Raw genomic sequence first — 19,208 nt, 5'->3', positions numbered from 1 at the left:
TAGGGAGGCTGAGGCACTTAGGGCACTCTGGGACAGCCAGGACTGACTAATTAAGGCTAAAACTCTGCAGCCAAAAAGCTAAATAATATCCTGTTCACATAAATAAATTATTGACCAGGAAGAAAGAATTACCCCTGTATTTAGCACTACTGCAGCTGCTACTGGAATACTATATAAAGTTCAATTTAGATAGAAAGTTGAAAAAAATGGAGGAAGTTCAAAAAAGAGTAGAATGATTAAAGGGTTGGAAAACACGCTTTATACCAAGATAGACCAGGAGCTCAGCCTACTTAGCATATCAAAGAGAAGGTTTAAGGGGTGATTTGATCACAGTTAAAAAAAAAACCCATGGGGAACAGAATTTTCATCCTAGACATATCTTTGATCTAGCAGGCAGAGATATAACAGGTTCAACAGCTGCAAGTCAAAGCCAGACAAATTTTGAATAGAAGTGAGACAGCTTCTGACTGTGATCACACAACCAGTCAATGACTATGATGGATTTCCATCTGAATTTCTTAAATCAATCTTTTTGTGAAGCTCAATTTACTTGAACATGTGAATTCCTGGAGATCCCATGCTATGGGGTATAACAAAGTCTAAGCAGCCTCCTAATGAAGACCTAGACTTCAAGGCCAAACTTAATTTCCTGACTTTTAAACAAAGAATTTATAAACTCAAGTTCTGATTTCAGTTGACTTAAAGAAGACCTGAAGCACCCTGAAAACAAAGATCAATTGAGTTAGTTCCAGGAAGTATTTTACTGAGTGGCTACCTGAACCCTTGGTATATTTACAGGATTTCATATGTATTATGAAATTTATAATGAAATTACAAGTCTTATTATGAACTTAATAACGTTGTCCTTGCTTACCAGCAGTTTCTAAGAGAAAAATTATCTTCTCACAGCTTCCTGCTCTCTTTTTGCATGTGGGCAGGCAGACAGGATACAAAAACCAGCTGCTTCACAGGGCAGTAAGAAGTGCTCTACCTCCAGCTCAGAGCAGTGCAATGGCAGTGTCTTTTTTAGGAATTATGGAAGTTATTATGCCATTAGTTGTGTATACTATGCAGAAAAAGGCACATAAGCCCTAATTTTACCATTGAGCTCATTTTTGGAGACACCATTGTGAGAGGGTCTTCATGCAAGCTTTCCTGGCACTAACGAGTCAAGCACTCTTTTTTTCCCCCCCCTTTTTCTTTTTCAAAGATAAGAATTCTGATAAACTTAGTTCCAGATAAGATGAGGTTTATCTTAACAACCTTTCCACAAGCAATTTTTTTCTGAGAAAAAGCATCTCACAATCTATTTTGTGAAATAAAAATTATTCTCTGTGCTTCTCATGTTACACCCTATGCTTACTCAAACAGTGTTAATCTTGCCTGAAGTAAAGCACTCACCTACCAGGGAGATATTCCCACTTCCCAATCAATTAAAGAGGAGCCAAACATACATCATTGGTGTAGAAAGGGATTTTTCACATTACTTTGGTAAAACACAATTCAAAGTTTTGCATCTAGATAGGGGCACATGCTTATACTGCTCAGCTTGTGTGTTATAAAAATTTTCCTATCATGATAATATTTTGAGCACTTGCCCAAGTGTATCAGTGCACTCAGAGAAAGCCTGTGTGGCTCTTGTTTCCGTGTAGCTGGCAAGTACAGCACCCTTGCAGGGCACATCTTGTCTGAGGCACAGAACCTGAATGCAGACCTGTTGTAGCAGTTCAGCTCAGCTGGTGCAGTGCTGATTAGGACTGACTGCTCCATGTAAACTATATCAAAGTGGGTTTGCTTTCTTCCCAACCAGCTGTTATGTTCCAACATGTTTTAATCATGATTAGCTGACTGAATGCAGAATAAGATTTGCTTCCTAAGGGTCACCTGTGGCCAGCATCCTGTCAGCTCTCTGTTTACAGCTGTGTTTCAGCACACAGCAGCTCTGCAATGCACACCAGCTCAGAGTGACAGCAGCCACACACAGGGCTGTGCACTTCACACAGCACAGGAGATTGTTCCCTCTGAGATGCAGATAGATCATTAGACAGTGAAAATGAGTCCTTCACAGAGTGTCAGAACAAGGTCTCATTTTTCCCAGTGGTGAATTTTGCTCACAGGATGGAGCTGACCCAGGTACTGTGTCCCTTCTTGCTGAGCCAGCAGCTTGTGACACCTCCTCAGACTCAGAATTCATCAGTGTCTGTAGCAACCTGGCTTGGGCAGCACAGGCAAAGTCAAGTTTAAACTCGCACTCATTTTCAAATGAGATTTTAAGGGAATCTAACAGGACAGTTCAATGGAAAAGAAATCCAACGTGGGGTTCAAATCTTCTCAGGAAGCAAACAAGGTACCACCTTAATTCTGAAGCTCCTATGCTTCTTAAGTAATGGAGCTAAGGAGCTTCTCAGGGGAGCACCACCATGTCCCCGCCCTGTCCTTACAGACAGCCTGAGCAATGCTTTTGGATCCCATCAGAGATGGGACACATGGTATCACCCTGTATAAAAAACATCCTTATGCCTGTGACCAAATGGGAGATTGTTACTACAGGAGAAGCTCCTCCTGTGATAATTCTTCCAAAAATCAAGACTTCAGCAATCAAGACTGCAAGCATCTGCTCTGAGGGGAAAAAGAAAAACACTTCTCAAGGATACAGTCAAAACGAATCTTAATAAGCACAAAGTTTTTTTAATCTCTTTGTTCTGTAAGAAGAGATAGGTCAATGTCTTTGTTATTTAAACCATTTAAAATGTCCTTTAACTATGGCATTACTGTACAGACTATGGGATGGTTGGTTACAGGGCGATTTGATGGAACTTACCCAATTTATTTTCCAAAGGTGTTCAATAATTTTGTCAGGTACTCTTAAAATCTTTCTTACAGAAGTTGTGACTGCTGCAGTAATTATGTCTGAGTTAAATTTAGGTGTATGCCAGGGCCTTCATACAGTCAGTGGGTACAACTGCCGTGTGTGCACACCCATTACCATCAGAGCCATCAGCAGCTGGGTGGGTTTTTGCAGAGTTTACATATTAGGTAACAAGTGCTTGTAAGCAACAAACTGGAACCCCTGGCAATACCGATCAGAAAGTTTTAAATAAATTATGAGATTTTTTTTTCAGATCGATTGTAATTATTTTAATAAACAACTGTACAATACTATTCCACAAAGCATGATTTAGTTCAGTGATCAGACAGAAGGGAGACTCTACATCCAGAAGCATTTGACAGAATTTTTAGTACATTTTGGCATTTTAACAGTAAGTACTGTGAGCGATAGTGCTTAATGAAATTAATAATGTCATTTACTCTAAAGTTGTTGTTCTGCTGAGAAAATTATATTGTTTGTTTAAAATTGGATCAGAAATCACCTTAAAACTTTTAGAGTCAAAATATTTATTTAATAGAGATTTAAGATAATGGCTATATTTGGAATTCTATAATGTTTTAAAATTCTTTTCTAAACAGGTCATTTTTATTTTCTGGAAGGGCAAAATGATGCTCTGCTTTGTGGAAATAGTTCTGACGCTGGGTAAGACTGAATTTTATCATATTATTGCACTGTGTAGAAATTAGATCCATGTTCTGTAGATGTGCAGTTGGAGCAGGGCTATATTTTGAGTGACCACTTCCTTTCACATAGGAAAGGCTTTTACACTGGGCTTAGGATCTGTGTTCCTGATCAGAGCTCAGTAAATTGGTTGGATAAACAGTCTTTGCATGGTGAGTGAGTAATTTAGTATTACTATAGCCCCTGCCTCATTGATAACAGGAACAGCAATATGTGATGGGAAAACCTGGAAAAACTTGTTATTTTGCAGTTCTGGCTGCACATATGAATACACCAATATCCAGTTGACAATATTAAAATTACTAAGTAGGTAATGTCCAGTTTGTCTTTGTAGGCAGTGCCCAGAAGGATATACTTGTGTGAAAGCTGGTAGAAACCCCAATTATGGGTACACAAGTTTTGACACCTTCAGCTGGGCTTTCTTGTCACTGTTTCGGCTAATGACTCAGGACTTCTGGGAAAACCTCTATCAGCTGGTGAGAATTTTTTAAATGAAAATCGGTGATGCAAGAGAACTAGAGTCAATTTCCTTATCTTAATTTTAACAGTATGAAAACCAGAGCTTCTGTTAACCTATTCTTGCTTATAAATGAATTATTATTTCCAGACTCTTCGTGCTGCTGGGAAGACATACATGATCTTTTTTGTTCTGGTGATTTTTCTGGGCTCTTTCTACCTGATCAACCTGATCCTGGCTGTGGTTGCCATGGCCTACGAAGAGCAGAATCAAGCAACCCTGGAAGAAGCAGAGCAAAAAGAGGCAGAATTTCAACAGATGCTGGAACAACTGAAGAAGCAACAAGAAGCAGCACAGGTATAGTTTATGGTGTAGTAATGCAGGAGTGTAAGGAAGTGAGTTTAATAGAGGTATTCTCCCTACAGTTTCTGAATTTGGAAATATAAAGCACCCTGTTGGTCTTTCAATGACAGAGCTAGCTCAGAGGTTTTCTATTCTGCACTGAAGACATGAAATTGTGAATGATTCAGCCATCAAGAAGGAATATTCAAAACTAGGTATAGGCTATTCACTATGTTTTTCTAGTATAGTGTCATTAATACAATCTGTTAGACTTCTGCATTTAAAATTTACTCATGAAGGATGAGAGAAGTCCATGACCAGCACATATCTTGAGTCAACTGATTAAAAATAATTAGAAAAAAAAATCTAGGGAGAGGATATCCTATAGAAAGTAGGATATAAGATCTGAGACATTTGGAGTAGAAATTATGTATAAGTAAATTAAAGAAAGGAAAACATTATGTTGTGTTTTGCTCAGTGACATAAATTCCTTCTCCATCATGGTAGGCAGCAGCAGTGACGGCAGCAGCAGTAACAGCATCTGCAGAGTCCAGGGAGCCCAGTGCTGCAGGAGAAGCAGGAGGGCTCTCAGAAAGTTCCTCAGACGCATCAAAATTGAGCTCAAAGAGTGCAAAAGAAAGGAGAAATAGAAGGAAGAAAAGGAAACAGAAAGAACAGTCTGGAGGAGAGGAAAAAGATGAAGATGAATTTCACAAATCTGAATCAGAAGACAGCATCAGAAGGAAAGGTTTCCGATTGTCTATTGAAGGCAATAGACTGACATACGAAAAGAAGTATTCCTCTCCACATCAGGTATTGCCTATAATTATTTTTAGTAAAAGCATATATTTAAAGCATCATAGGCTGTTTCAAAACTACTTTAGTCTTCCTAAAGTACAGTAATGTGATGCTACTGCATAAACAAAGGAAATACTGATACTTTCATTAACCTTAATTAGGGTTGCTAGTGCTTGAGAGGAAGTGCTCTAGCTGCCAGACTGCCTTGTAAAAAAACCCCCTAGATTTAAACGTAACCTCACATCTCTGTTCTTCTAATAGAATTATTTTAAAATCATGTTAAAATATTCTCTGATTGGTTATGTGGGGTTTTGTTCCTTTTAGCATGATTATATATTACCTAGACCTGTTAAAATGCTACAGTATTTTTCTGTTATAATAGCCTCACATTTTCTTCTTGTTTAAAAGATGTTTGAACCAACGTTTGTTCACTATGGGCAAGATGCTTCATACATGAAACAAAGTGCATGTATAGACTTCCTTTTTTGGTCGGAATTATGCAACTAATCTATTTGGTAGCTTTAGCTGAGAAAGGAGTGTTCAGCACTGGTTTTTGTCTTAAGAATCCATGAACAGCGATACTTCTATCTGCAAAATATATATCTAATGAAATACATGCAAAAATTTCCCAGCAGCATGTAGCTTCTGGGTAATATGGTTACTCTCATTTAAGAAAAAAAGAAAATCTATGCTAATCTAATAACAGTGCTAAGTCTGAGGATTTCAGCTAACAACCACATATTTTGTTTGCCTGCAGTCTTTGCTGAGCATTCGTGGCTCCCTGTTTTCCCCAAGGCGCAACAGCAGAACAAGTCTTTTCAGCTTCAGAGGTCGAGCAAAGGATGTAGGATCTGAAAATGACTTTGCTGATGATGAGCACAGCACTTTTGAAGACAATGACAGCAGAAGAGATTCTCTCTTTGTGCCGCGCAGACACGGTGAACGGCGCAACAGTAACATTAGCCAGGCCAGTAGGTCATCCAGGATGCTGGCAGTGTTTCCAGTGAATGGGAAGATGCACAGCACCGTGGATTGCAATGGGGTGGTTTCCCTGGTTGGCGGACCATCTGTTCCTACATCGCCTGTTGGACAGCTTCTGCCAGAGGTGATAATAGATAAACCAGCTACTGATGACAATGTAAGAAAGTTTTAAATGGCTTAGGCATGGTGGCCTTTTCTTACTGCACCAGCCAGTGTTTTCTACAGAATGGAACCCTTGGCAATGCTTCCTGGTTGGTCAAGCTGTGAATGCTCCTGCATCTTGTTAAATCTTTAGTAAATAAACCAGCTGAGATAGGTTTGCAACCTAAGCATTTACTTACAAAGATTCTCATAACTAACAAATGCAAGTCGCAGTTTCCAAGTAATAAAAAAATAACATACACATTCATAAAAATGCAATGCTTTACTGTATTACTGTGTCATACTTTCCTTTAGCTGATCTAAAGGTCCATCTAGCTATCGTAGTTGACATACAATGGAAAATATTATACAAAAATGTTATATAACTGCAATCAATATGATGCTGTATTACCACTATCAAAATTAGCATTATTAGTTAATTTTGATATCATTCTTCCTTATCAGCCTGGTCAAAAATGTAAGGAAGTTATCAATTCCTTATTACCATTTATTTCCCATCCCTATATATTTTCCATCCATTTCTTGTGAAGTATTGTCGTATAGACAACAAATAGTTCATTGAAAGATCACAGTTCAATACATACTTCCAAAGATGCAAATGTCTGTGTGAACATATGTGCAGCACAAATTGCTGCCATTCTCTTACCATATACAAGGTAAGAGAAAATGTCTCCAAAAAATCTCTTGTTTAGTCAAAATTTGTCTACTCAGACTGCTAAAAAATACTAGCATGAGGAAGCATGAGGAAGTCAGACTTTTCTTACTTGCTACAGTTTGATTAGGGGAAAAGGCTATTATGTTACAAACCCCAGAATATTCTGTCAGCAGGACCACGGAAACAAATTGCAGTTTGCAAAATTTTGTGCAGTATTTTGAACTCAAACCTTTTCCATTTGTTTAAATGACTTTTCATATCTTGAAGGAAAAAAATGCAAAATTTAAGTAAATAAACTCTCTGTCTTGAACTGTAGGTACCTATGACCTAATGCCTTTCCAAAATTATTTAAAAGGTACTAAAAAGTAATAAAAGTCCGACATGATAAAATATAAAGCACGGGGCACGTGTCCAAGCTAAGACACTACTAACAGGCTTATGTAGTATTTGTTTATCTCATTGTTTCTTCATCATGGTCTCACCTACTATTGTTCTCTGTACAGGGCACCACGACAGAAACAGAAATGAGGAAGAGAATATCAGGTTCTTTTCACGTTTCCATGGACTTCCTGGAAGATCCAGCTTTAAGGGAAAGAGCCATGAGTATTGCTAGCATCCTCACAAACACTGTGGAAGGTGTGTGTGCTATGCATAGTTTAATATTTAATCCTGTTTTTCCCATGGATTTCTGAAAAACTTGAGTTGAAACTTGAAAACAGATTTAAAATAGCTTAAGTAACAGATAACATCTCACAAACTGACACATATTTATCAGTAAATTCAAAGCTCTTTATTTATTAAGGTTATTACATAACTAAGCATTAAAGGTATTACATAAGGAAGCATTTCTTTCTCATTGTTCTGTCACCATCTAAGTCATGTGCATGGTCATAACTGAGTGGATGCTTATGCATAGTAATTAAAAATGTATTAATGGACACAAAAAAGCCACCGAACATTTTTCAAACTTATGCAACTATTGTTAAAATATATACGCATTTTTGCAGATATATTTATTCAGTTACTCTTTAAAGCAATTCTAGGTGTTTTTCTCTTGAAATAGGAATGAAAATTTTTATTTAAATGCCACAAATTTCAGAATAAAAATATTTACATACTAGAACAGTAGGTGGGAGAAACAAGTTGAAGTGTAACCAAGGAAAAATTAAATACATAATACAAACTGATGTATAAATTGATACTGATTGGCATAGTGATTGGAATACAAAGAAGTTGTGCTTGACAGATAAGATTTGAACATAGTAAATATATTTGATAGCAATTTTTAAAGACCTTTCTTAAAAGCCCTGTAGAATAGAGGCTTAAAGGAGGTTAATCCGCACACCACTACAGACTGAAAACTTGATTGGTACAATTCATATTGGAATGAGGAAGGTTAGAGAAATCACATAGTTACATGTATAAACTTTCTTCTCCCCACAGAACTTGAAGAATCAAGACAGAAATGCCCACCATGTTGGTATAAATTTGCAAATATTTTCTTGATCTGGGACTGCAGTCCACATTGGTTAAAAGTTAAACATATTGTCAACTTAGTGGTAATGGACCCATTTGTTGACCTGGCTATTACAATTTGCATTGTTTTAAATACACTCTTTATGGCTATGGAACATTATCCGATGACGGAAGAATTCAATAAAGTACTTTCAGTTGGAAATCTGGTAAGTCTGTTGGGTTTTTGTGTTCATGATTTGGAAGGAAATATGCCTGTAATAACTGAAAGAAGAAGTTTTAACAACTTTTTGGATATTTATTGGCCTCCAGATATAAGTATCAGAACATTTTTGGAAATTTGACTGTCAACCCTGACTCATGTAGCGTAGGATACTGTAAAATCAATATATTGCTGTGTTCTGCAAAACCAAATTAAAAATTTAAAAATTGGCTCCAATACTACATTAAGTAAAGTCCATCTTAAGCAGAGTTTGATTTGTGTAACTACTAAACCAGAAAATGCATTGCTTCCGTGAAAGAGGCACTATGCAAATAAATGCAGTGTTAATTTCTCAATCAATACAATACAAATCTTTAAATTATGAATGTGTTTTTAATTGCTGTTTCCTGAGCAGAAATTTACACTAGCTAAAAGATCCCTTTAAAAGCATTTCTAGAATTTTTTTCTGCAAAAGGTTTTTTATATGGATAAGTGCATCTTTTTCTTTCTATGCTTTATGTGAAAAATATCCCACTGTACTTTTTCCTCTCCTATTTTTTATTTTTTTATCCTCTGATAATTAGTAAAATATATTTTCTTTATGTTGTCAGCTGTATTTTCTCCCTTTCTCTCTGCTTCAAAAAGATAAATTATTAAAGATTTCATGAGTTAACTTTTTGTAGCTTTTATGCTTTTGAACTGACAGGTTTGATCACACAGAAGTATCTGCAGCTACAGTCCTACTTTATCTCTCACTTTAAGAATTTATTTCTTATAATGTGATTTTTAATAATTCTTGTTTTGTAATGAGGAACTAATAGATCATGTAAATAACTATAGGATTTAGGAGGGAGAATGAATAGAAAATTGTACAGCTGATTTTCATATACTTAAGGGAAATTCTGAGCTTTTGTTTCCTAATAAAATGTAAAATCTTGTCTTGTAGCACTTTATAGGTTTGTTTTCTAACCAAGAAAATTCAGTATAAACCTTGGTGTACCTCTGACTACAACGGGAGTGTGAGAGAACCTGTCTATAAGCACCACATTCTTCCAGTTTTAGCCTCCCTGACATAAAACCCTTCTGCAATAGAGAGGCTCTCGGAGGTTGCCTGCTCCAGTAGTTCCACTTTAAAGCTCCTTGAAAACCTTCCTGTTCTGACTATTAGGAACATAAGTCAGCATTTCAAACTGTATCATTCCTATGTCTTTCTCAGGGGTTCCAATCCTGTAGCTTAAACATTGGTAACCTTTCCCTCTCTGGTGTTTGTGTCTAGAGTGAATTTAAAGACTGTAGCAATCTATCTTGAGTATTGGTGTTCCTAGGCAGAGCAAGTCAGACTCTTCTTTCCTGTCTCCTGATTATCCCAGTTAGATTATTCTCTTTAGCTGTCCTATTTTCTGTTCAGCTTGCTAGAAAGTGGGTTATCAAAACAAAACAAAACAAAACAAAAACCAACCAAACAAAAAAACCACAGATAACATTTCTGAGCAGGGCTCAAGAAGTTTTTAACAGTGGCTTTAATACATTCTTATCCTACAAGAAATTCTCCCAAGACTTCTCTCAAAACTACTCAGGGTCATTACTTTGGTGGGTCTTAAATATAATTCCTACTTCATTCAGCATAGCAACTCATGATGAGAAACCACTACCAACAGTACTTTGTTTAAAATGCATTCTTAAATACTCTTTCATTCCTGCTTTCAAAGTGATTGAGCCAACCAATTTTGCTGAACTCACTGGGCACACCCAGGTAGAAGTTACTCAGCTTCAGGAAATTGCTGTATCTCAGTACATGTATGTCAGTTGTTGTATCAACTGAGATACATTATGATATACCATTTATTCATCTGGTATAAATAATCACAGCTCTGTTGAACTGAATGGCAGGTCATAGCAGCCAAGAAGCTGCCCCCCTGTAGTCTTAGATTTGGCCTCATTTGTAATTTGTATACCAAGAAAGAGTTATACCATGTAATTTCTTGGAAAGCATTCTGGTTTATGGTCTGAAAATCAAATCTGGGATATTGTTTGTACAGTACATGAGAAAGTCCATATCCTTACAGAGTTGAAACTGGATTTTAAATCTGTTATAAAAGAGAAGTTTATGTAATTTGTTTAGTATAAAATTTAATTAATTGAAAAATTACTTGGTTTGTATGACACTTGTTAAGGGAATGTGGGTGTAATAAATTACTACAGTAAATGTAACTTTTTAAGTATCACTTTTGGATAAGATGTAGCTTGACTTAAAAACCTAGACAACAGCTACATCTGGAGTATTATATTTCACCATGAAATAACAAACTGCACTTTGAACTCAGGTCTTCACTGGAATCTTCACGGCAGAAATGTTTCTCAAGATAATTGCAATGGATCCTTACTATTATTTCCAGGAAGGCTGGAATATTTTTGATGGTTTTATTGTAACCCTTAGCTTGGTTGAACTTGGTCTTGCAGATGTGGAAGGACTATCAGTTCTTCGATCATTCAGATTGGTAAATATATTTCAATTGCACTGATTTTTCAATGGGGCTTCATTAAAATTATTTTATTTTTGCCTTAAAAATTTGCTTGATGTTTGCTGTGGTACTGATCCTAATGCAAGTTTCACTACCACAAATCCTTATTAACTGTGGTATCTTACCATCTTCAATGGGAATTGATAAGGATCCAGACAAACCGATAGCGGTGGGTGCCCTGGGCCTGTTTCCAATGTATCCATTGTAGATACATGCTTTCAACATCCTGCTATGCAGAATTAAATTGACTCACTGTATGTATTGTGCTCTGATTGGCATCACAGGAATAGATCTCTACAAATACTAGTTGAATGGTGGTCCAGATGATTTTAACAGATGAACCCTAGATTTTAAGTTCCAATCAGTAGCTTCTTTGGCCTTCAGTAAAAGCTATGCTTTGAGGATATCAAAATACAATTTTACAAATTTTTCTTGAGGGAACCTTCCATCCTCATGCTTTTAGACAAGATGATAACCTCTGAACAGTCCTACTCAAGGCATATTTTGCACTAATACTGTTCCACTAATTAACTTTAAATTATCTTTGTGTCTTTCTGGTTTTCCTAACAATATTTTTCTTTCCTTCCAGTTACGAGTTTTCAAATTGGCAAAATCTTGGCCAACACTAAATATGTTGATAAAAATCATTGGTAATTCAGTGGGAGCTCTGGGGAATCTGACCCTGGTGCTGGCCATCATTGTGTTCATTTTTGCTGTGGTTGGGATGCAGCTGTTTGGGAAAAACTACAAGGAATGTGTCTGCAAAATTGCAAGTGACTGTGTGCTTCCTCGCTGGCACATGCAAGATTTTTTCCACTCTTTCCTGATTGTATTCCGAGTGCTGTGTGGAGAATGGATAGAAACGATGTGGGACTGCATGGAGGTTGCAGGCCAAGCCATGTGCCTTACAGTCTTCATGATGGTCATGGTGATTGGAAACCTAGTGGTACGTGATCAAAGTGTTAATAAAAAAATGGTTTGGCGATAGAGTGGTCTCAGTCGTGAAGTGAAGTGCTCTGGCTCTGCTTCAACAAAGCACTTAAGCAGGTGGTTTAAAGCAATGCTTAAAGTTAAGCTTAAGAGCTTTTTTGGATAGAGAACAAAATATTCTGCAATATCAAAATCCTAAGAATGTCAGAGTGGGTACTTAAGAATGTGACTAATTTCTCTCATGGCCCTTTGAAAATATTTTGTGCTTCAAATAATTTTAGTTTATGGGCTCTTTGTAAACCATTTGCTGTGGATTTTTTTTATTATTTATACCTTATGATTAGTTACCTAAATGATCTAATTTCTGTTGTGTGATGGGATAAATTAAACTTTTTAGTGATGCTGAACAGCAAATATGGTATCTCCATTTTTAGATTATAAGATTTGACACCAAAACATAAATATATTGTGGGGAATTAAAGACATATTTACAGATATTAGTCAGTTTCACAAATATTTTTGAATAGTGAACAGGACCTACGCTAAATGAAATAAGCTTGGTTTTTATGGAGAAGAGAAAAAGTTTTGAGGGTACATTTTTGGTTATGGTGAATTATTGGGATTTCAGTGTTTGATGTCAATAATAGGACATTTTTTAAAAAAATAAATAGGTTTTTTTGGAATAAAGTCTAGAACACCCTTTTTTAAAATCTTTCTGCAGGTACTGAACCTATTTTTGGCCTTGCTCTTGAGCTCATTTAGTGCAGACAACCTTGCTGTGACAGATGATGACAATGAAATGAACAATCTCCAGATTGCTGTGGCAAGAATGCAGAAAGGCATAGATTATGTGAAAAGAAAAGCACGTGAATTCATCCAAAAAGCTTTTGTTAAAAAACAGAAAGCTTTAGATGAAATCAAGCCACTTGAAGATTTAAACAACAAAAATAGTTGTATTTCTAACCATACAACTGTGGAACTAAGCAAAGACCATGACTATATTAAAGACGCAAATGGAACCACCAGTGGTATAGGCACAGGCAGCAGTGTGGAAAAATACATAATTGATGAGAGTGATTACATGTCATTCATAAACAACCCAAGCCTCACTGTGACAGTGCCCATTGCTGTGGGTGAATCCGACTTTGAAAATCTAAACACAGAAGAATTTAGTAGTGAATCAGACCTGGAAGAAAGCAAAGAGGTATTTAGACATTTTTTGCATTTCTCCCTGATCTTTTGACCATCTTTCTTATGTGGGATTTTGTTTGATTGTTTGGGGTTTTTTGTTTTACTTTTCATAAACCAGTGTATTCAATTCTTGATCATTTATTTTGACACTTCTTTGTAGATGGGCATAAATGAGTGTATAAAGGAGGACTTAATTCTTGATGAACAAAAGTGTGGGAAAGGGTTAAAAATTATAGCCTCCAAGAGGGGATGAGGCCAGGTAATGGGAGACTCAACTAATCCATAAAAACTATGTATGGTCCATATGGTAGTTGCAACAACTTGTAGAAGACAGTGCCTTAGCTGCAGCATTATTCCCCCAGAAACTTCCGTTTGCCTTCTGTAACAAGGGTTGCGTGAGGAGTGTGATACATCTTCTCTCTGCCTCTCGAAAAAGCAGATATAAACCAGAAAACATACAGATAGTTTAAATAATTCCTTTAGACATTTCTCTAGACATACGAATTCTTTTAGATTTTAAAATTGTCAGCTCTTCTAGACCTAGCTTCCCATAAAAAGAAGTCTTGACCATAGACTCTCCCATATACTTCAAATTCATGTGGTTGTTAAAACTGAAAATTACCAACAGATGAAAATACCTACCATTGCTAAAGGAATGCTAGAGCAGGTTATTGATATAAATCCTTTTTGAGAACTGTAATTTAAAAAAGCATATTAAAGCTAAAATTGTTCCATTATGTGACTTTTTGTATGTTGCTATTTTAGCAAAATAATTTAAATTGATTCAATGACAGAATTTTCAAAACTACAGTCTCAATAACTTATTTTGTTGCTATTTTAGTCAAACTAGAAATTTACCTTTCCAGGCATTTAACAATATTAATTTTCTCACTTGAGAAACCTAAGCCTTAACCAGCTAATTCCCATTTTGGTAGCAGTGCAGTTTCTTTATAGGATAGCTCACCTTCCCCCTTCCATCCCACTGTGTACTTCTGACAGTGCTTCAGACACCCCATTGTGGGGTAGCTGAATTCTTTACCACTGTCCTTTCAGTGTGTATAAGAGCCCTCTAGTGCTCTCAATAAAAATTCAGTGTTAAGCTAAGTGCAATTTTTGGATCCTCCTCCAAGAAAGGAGATCTGTACAAAACAGACTCTTCCCATAGCAACTTATTTCAGAGACAGTGTTGTTCCCTTTTCCCAAATAATATCTGAAGCTTTAATAATTCTTTTCCTGTTAAAGATTAGCTAAAATGTCTATAATTAATTTCACTTATGCTTCTGAACCACTGCTACAGTAAAGGCTCTAAAAATTTATTTCAGCACATTATGAACCTCCCTCAGCATGAAGAATTTCAAAATAAAACATTTAAACAAAGATCCTTTGGAGGGAGACAGTGTTCATCCACTCTCCACAACTACCTTCATGCTGACCAGTCCACTCTTCCAACCCATCACAGACCAGACAGTCAAATAGAGAGACACCACCTGGTTTATGACTGACCAATGGAGAATTGATCCTGTTTAGACATAGATTCAGTTTAGGAAAGCTCAGGAAAGCTGTCTGCCAATGTGCTGCTACCTGTAGGAACAGGGTTACCTTTTATCCCCTTGAAAAAGTACTTCACTTCTGACTTATTACTACCACTGCTTTAATAAATGTTTTGTTGTTAGTGTATGGTGGGGTTTTTGTCCTCAATACCAAAAAGCCTGCTGCCACCTAGCAGTGGTGAACCCAAGAGGAGGTTGTAGTGAGGTGGGGATCAGTCTCTTTTCCCAAATAAGTGACAGGATGAGGAAATGGCCTCAAGTTGCACTAGGGGAAGTTTAGACTGGATATTGGGAAAAATTTCCTCACTGAAAGCATTGTCAAGCATTGGAATAGGCTGCCCAAGGAAATGGTTGAGTTGTCATACCTGAAGGTATTTAAAAGATGTGGCAGCTGGGGACATGGCTTTGTGGTGGTCTTGGCAGTCCTGAGTTTCTAGTTAGACTCAGCGATCTCTATTGCAGTTGTTTCATTATTTTGTTTAACCATACATCTTTAAATATATTTCCTTCACAATTTTGGCCAAGTTTTAGCCACAATACCAAAGAGCTAGATTGCAATCAGGTTCCAGCTGCATGCTATATTACAACAGTTTTAGAATTTTTAGGATGAGCGTTAGCTTAAGTTCATTATTTCATTTTTTTTAAATTTGGTTTCCACCTTATGCCCCTCTCTCTTTATGCTCATCATGTTTTTGAAAACTTCTTGATAAAACAGAGTCTGGTTTTCTATGGGCTTAAACTACCTCAGCCTAATTGTATGCAGATTCTGCTTCACTCTGAGCTAGACTTTCAGCAATTTTAATCTAGAATTACTAACCTCTGAAGTATGGCCTTCTCTGCTTTTCCCCCTCATTCCTCTGAGCTTTCACCTCATTTATGTAGTTGTTTTTAGACTCTTACCTGATTTTCAGTAGACACTACAAATTCCTGCATATTTGTTAAAGCTTCATTAAGGGATCAATATGACTATGGCTTATTGTGGTCATAAATCCTCTCAGGTTTAGCATCATTACCCTTTTTTTTCCAGTTTAAAGCATAATTTTATTTAAAGTCTGATCTATTAGTGTTACACCTTCTATTTAATAGATTCATACAGTGCAGGAGGAAAAACAGACTATATAAATTTCTCAGATGTTTATCAGCAATTTACTTATGTTGAAGTCTAGAACATTCGAAAACATTGTCTAATTTACTTAATCCAAAATCAAATAATGTTTGCCTTAAAATTATTTACTGTGCATTTGTGACGCTTCTTTCCTTTACAGAAGTTAAATTCATCTAGTTCATCTGAAGGTAGCACAGTTGATATTGGACTTCCTGCAGAGGAACAACCAGAAGCTGAACCTGAAGAAGCCCAGGAGCCAGAGGCCTGCTTCACAGAAGGTATTTGGAACAAAAGTACTAGTAATACTTACTAATAGAATTGCAGAATAATTTTTCTATGTAAGTTAAGTATTAAGATTTATGAATCATACTATCCTTTAGTTAGTGTTTAAGTGCTGATTATTAGCAGTAGTACTTTTAGTCCATAATATATTATATGGACACTGATATCACAATTACACTATATATTGGATAAACAGTTAAGAAAACATTTTATCAGAAATGTACCTCTATTTTTAAAATAAGAAAAATATGGTATTGAAAGTTTAATTTTAGTATGTTACTGTACTTTATGAGTTTAGTTACAATCTCTTAGATAATAAAATAACACACTATTTAAAAATATTCTTCACAGATGCCTAAGTGCTTTATAAAGCATAAATTACTAAAACAGCTGTTTAGTGATAAATAAAAACTGCACCTAAATGGTCTTGTGCAAAATGCTAAATGAATCTTCTACAAATTGGCAAAAGGAGAAGCAAGAGCCTTGTGTGCCACCTGGGACAAGAACAGTCTCACCTGGTGGACTCCTTCATCTTTCATTCTTCCTTCTATTGGCCCACAATTCAATAAAACCACAATCTGGTCATAATGTTTTTCCAGTGGCATTTCCTTGCAAGAAACCTTATGGATGTGTGCCTCTGAAGGAGGTGGGGAAATAAATATTTTTAAAAGAGTAATGTAAGGATACAAATGCCATTTTTGGTATCTGTAAGCAAAGGTAGACTTAGACATTTGAAAATAAATGCTATTGTCAGGTTGGGTTATTTCTGGACATGAAAACAGATCATTCTTTAGAAATTTACATTGAACTTGTAAGAGGTAGTACTGTAACAGTCTAGGATTTGTAAAGGAAAATACCATTATTTTTAACTAGTATTTTTCTACATAAAAGTCAGCAGCTAAATCATAAAGGCTTAAATATATTAGGGGCACAAGTTAGATAAACTAGCTGGTACTGAAAAGCCCAGAATTCAGATAAGAGGCTTAGATTTTTCGTGCAATGGATGCAACGTTGTCTGAATTGAGTATCCTGAACAAAAGAAGGTACAGTTTAATATCATTTGTTCATATCTTACTACATAAACCTACCTGACATTTGGATGATTTTGTATATTTTAACACTTACTTTCTATTCTATAATTTGGCTTCATGTTCCATGGGCTTTTATCTTTTTGTGTGCATTGTATTGAGCACTTTTTGATAAATGAGAAATTCTTTCTTCTCGCTGGTTCATTAAATTGTAAATTCCAATTGTCTCAATGTTATTTTTTTTTTCCTTGAAGTAAAAGAAGGTTATCTAGGTGAAAAATTACTGGTTTTTAACTAAATAGCACAGTAAAGATAGCATTGTATCATTACCAGAATGCATAACCAAAATGAATACAACTCAATAAAGTCTCTTCTTTTTTTCCTCCTCTCATTACATACACTGTTCTAAAGGCTGTGTAAGAAGGTTCAAGTGCTGTCAAGTAAGTATAGAAGAAGGGAGAGGAAAGCAGTGGTGGAACCTCAGGAAAACCTGCTTCAGGATTGTCGAACACAACTGGTTTGAGACTTTCATTGTCTTTATGATTCTCCTCAGTAGTGGAGCTCTGGTAAGTAAAACATGAACAGAATGTTGCCATGTTTTCAGGAGACTCCTTAAAATTGTCTCTTCTAACACTGTTTTAACTTAACACAATTCCATGTCTTCAAATGATAGGACTAAATTTTTATTCAGGCCTTGGGAAAAATAGCAAAAAAAGTCTCTTCTCAACAACATGTAGGAAAAAGAACAGACATAAGTGATTAGAGAGAGCCTAATTCCATTGCTGGAAGTGGCAGTGTACACCACTGTACACCTCAGGTGGACAGGAGCAACATGTGAAGAAGAGAATATACCAAACTTTCTTACTGGAGTTTGCTCTCTCATTTCACTGCTGTTTACAGATGTAGCTCAGGGAAAAGAACTGTCACTGTTGAAGTGTTTGGAACTGTAATGGCATAAACAGTTCACAACACCTTGCAAGGGCCAGGGCTGGATTATGTAGTCCTATAAATGCTGTGTGCTAGAACAGCAAAAAAAGCTAAGACTGTGTGGGGTTTTTTGATTCCTTTCTAAGAATTTATTATTTAGACTTACAATTCAGCTTCTACTGACTCATATTCATGATGGAAGGGACATCTGTAAAAACATGAATTTGCTCTAACAAACATGCAAGGGCAGAATAAAAAGAAGCCAACCATAATACAAATCTACAAAAATAAATGAAATAAACCCTAACAATAATAGGTTTTTTCAAAAATACAAATAATGATGAAGAATAAAGAAATTAGAGATGAATTTTTAAATTAAAGTGAGCCTGGATATATACTGAGGTGAAGTTTCTTAGGCAAACTCTTCGCTTTTAGATAATGTAGAGTATATCTAGCACCTACCCTGGTAGATTTAATTACCCTTTGGCAAATTAACTGCCTACATAATAAAAAAAAACTGTGTTGCAAAATTGTATTATAAGCTCCCAACACTTTAAAAAAACCACTCCCAACACTTTAAAATACTGTTGATACTGTTAGCAGTTTATGATAATACCTATCCCTAGTTTTAACTACATCTCTGAGAATTATTCTGCTTTTGTGTGGTCTAATATCAACACAACCATCAGAAAAACAACTTTTATGCAATACCATGTGACACCTTTCCTGTCATTTAAAACCCTCTAAATAACAAAAAACCTCAAGTCTAAACTATTGAATTTTGGTTCATACAACCAAGTGGAGAAAATCTCCAATGACAAGAATTTAAATGAGAGAAAAGTAGTGGGGGGAGATCTGAAAAAGGTGAATTTCTATTACTATATTAGAGGAAGTATGAGACAAGATCCCATGGTGTTAGTATCTCATACTTGTGAGCCTAAGGTGTCATTCACAGAATCTTTATTTTGTGAAAATATTTCAAAGACAGTGGATTATCTCTGGAAGTGTGAGACTCTGCTCTCCCTTTAAAGT

The 19,208-nt window shown here is 36.0% G+C and overlaps 1 protein-coding gene across 2 annotated transcripts in view; it reads left to right on the top strand.

The window, feature by feature from the left end:
- LOC121670479 (sodium channel protein type 1 subunit alpha) overlaps positions 1 to 19,208 on the top strand; it is a 93,324-nt gene that overhangs the window by 44,886 nt on the left and 29,230 nt on the right. For both annotated transcript variants that reach the window (XM_042040757.1, XM_042040756.1), the window contains exons 9-20: positions 3,469 to 3,532; positions 3,906 to 4,047; positions 4,179 to 4,385; positions 4,878 to 5,183; positions 5,926 to 6,306; positions 7,470 to 7,602; positions 8,410 to 8,648; positions 10,966 to 11,139; positions 11,753 to 12,109; positions 12,815 to 13,297; positions 16,100 to 16,217; positions 17,661 to 17,815. In XM_042040757.1, coding sequence (XP_041896691.1) covers positions 3,469 to 3,532; positions 3,906 to 4,047; positions 4,179 to 4,385; positions 4,878 to 5,183; positions 5,926 to 6,306; positions 7,470 to 7,602; positions 8,410 to 8,648; positions 10,966 to 11,139; positions 11,753 to 12,109; positions 12,815 to 13,297; positions 16,100 to 16,217; positions 17,661 to 17,815 — 2,759 coding nt within the window. The remainder of the gene's footprint in view (positions 1 to 3,468; positions 3,533 to 3,905; positions 4,048 to 4,178; positions 4,386 to 4,877; positions 5,184 to 5,925; positions 6,307 to 7,469; positions 7,603 to 8,409; positions 8,649 to 10,965; positions 11,140 to 11,752; positions 12,110 to 12,814; positions 13,298 to 16,099; positions 16,218 to 17,660; positions 17,816 to 19,208) is intronic.

Source organism: Corvus kubaryi, unplaced genomic scaffold, assembly GCF_017639235.1.
Source record: "Corvus kubaryi isolate FWS band 111438036 unplaced genomic scaffold, C.kubaryi_AGA036_p1.0 37396, whole genome shotgun sequence".
Lineage (NCBI taxonomy): Eukaryota > Metazoa > Chordata > Aves > Passeriformes > Corvidae > Corvus > Corvus kubaryi.
This window is presented reverse-complemented; position numbering and strand designations above follow the sequence as displayed.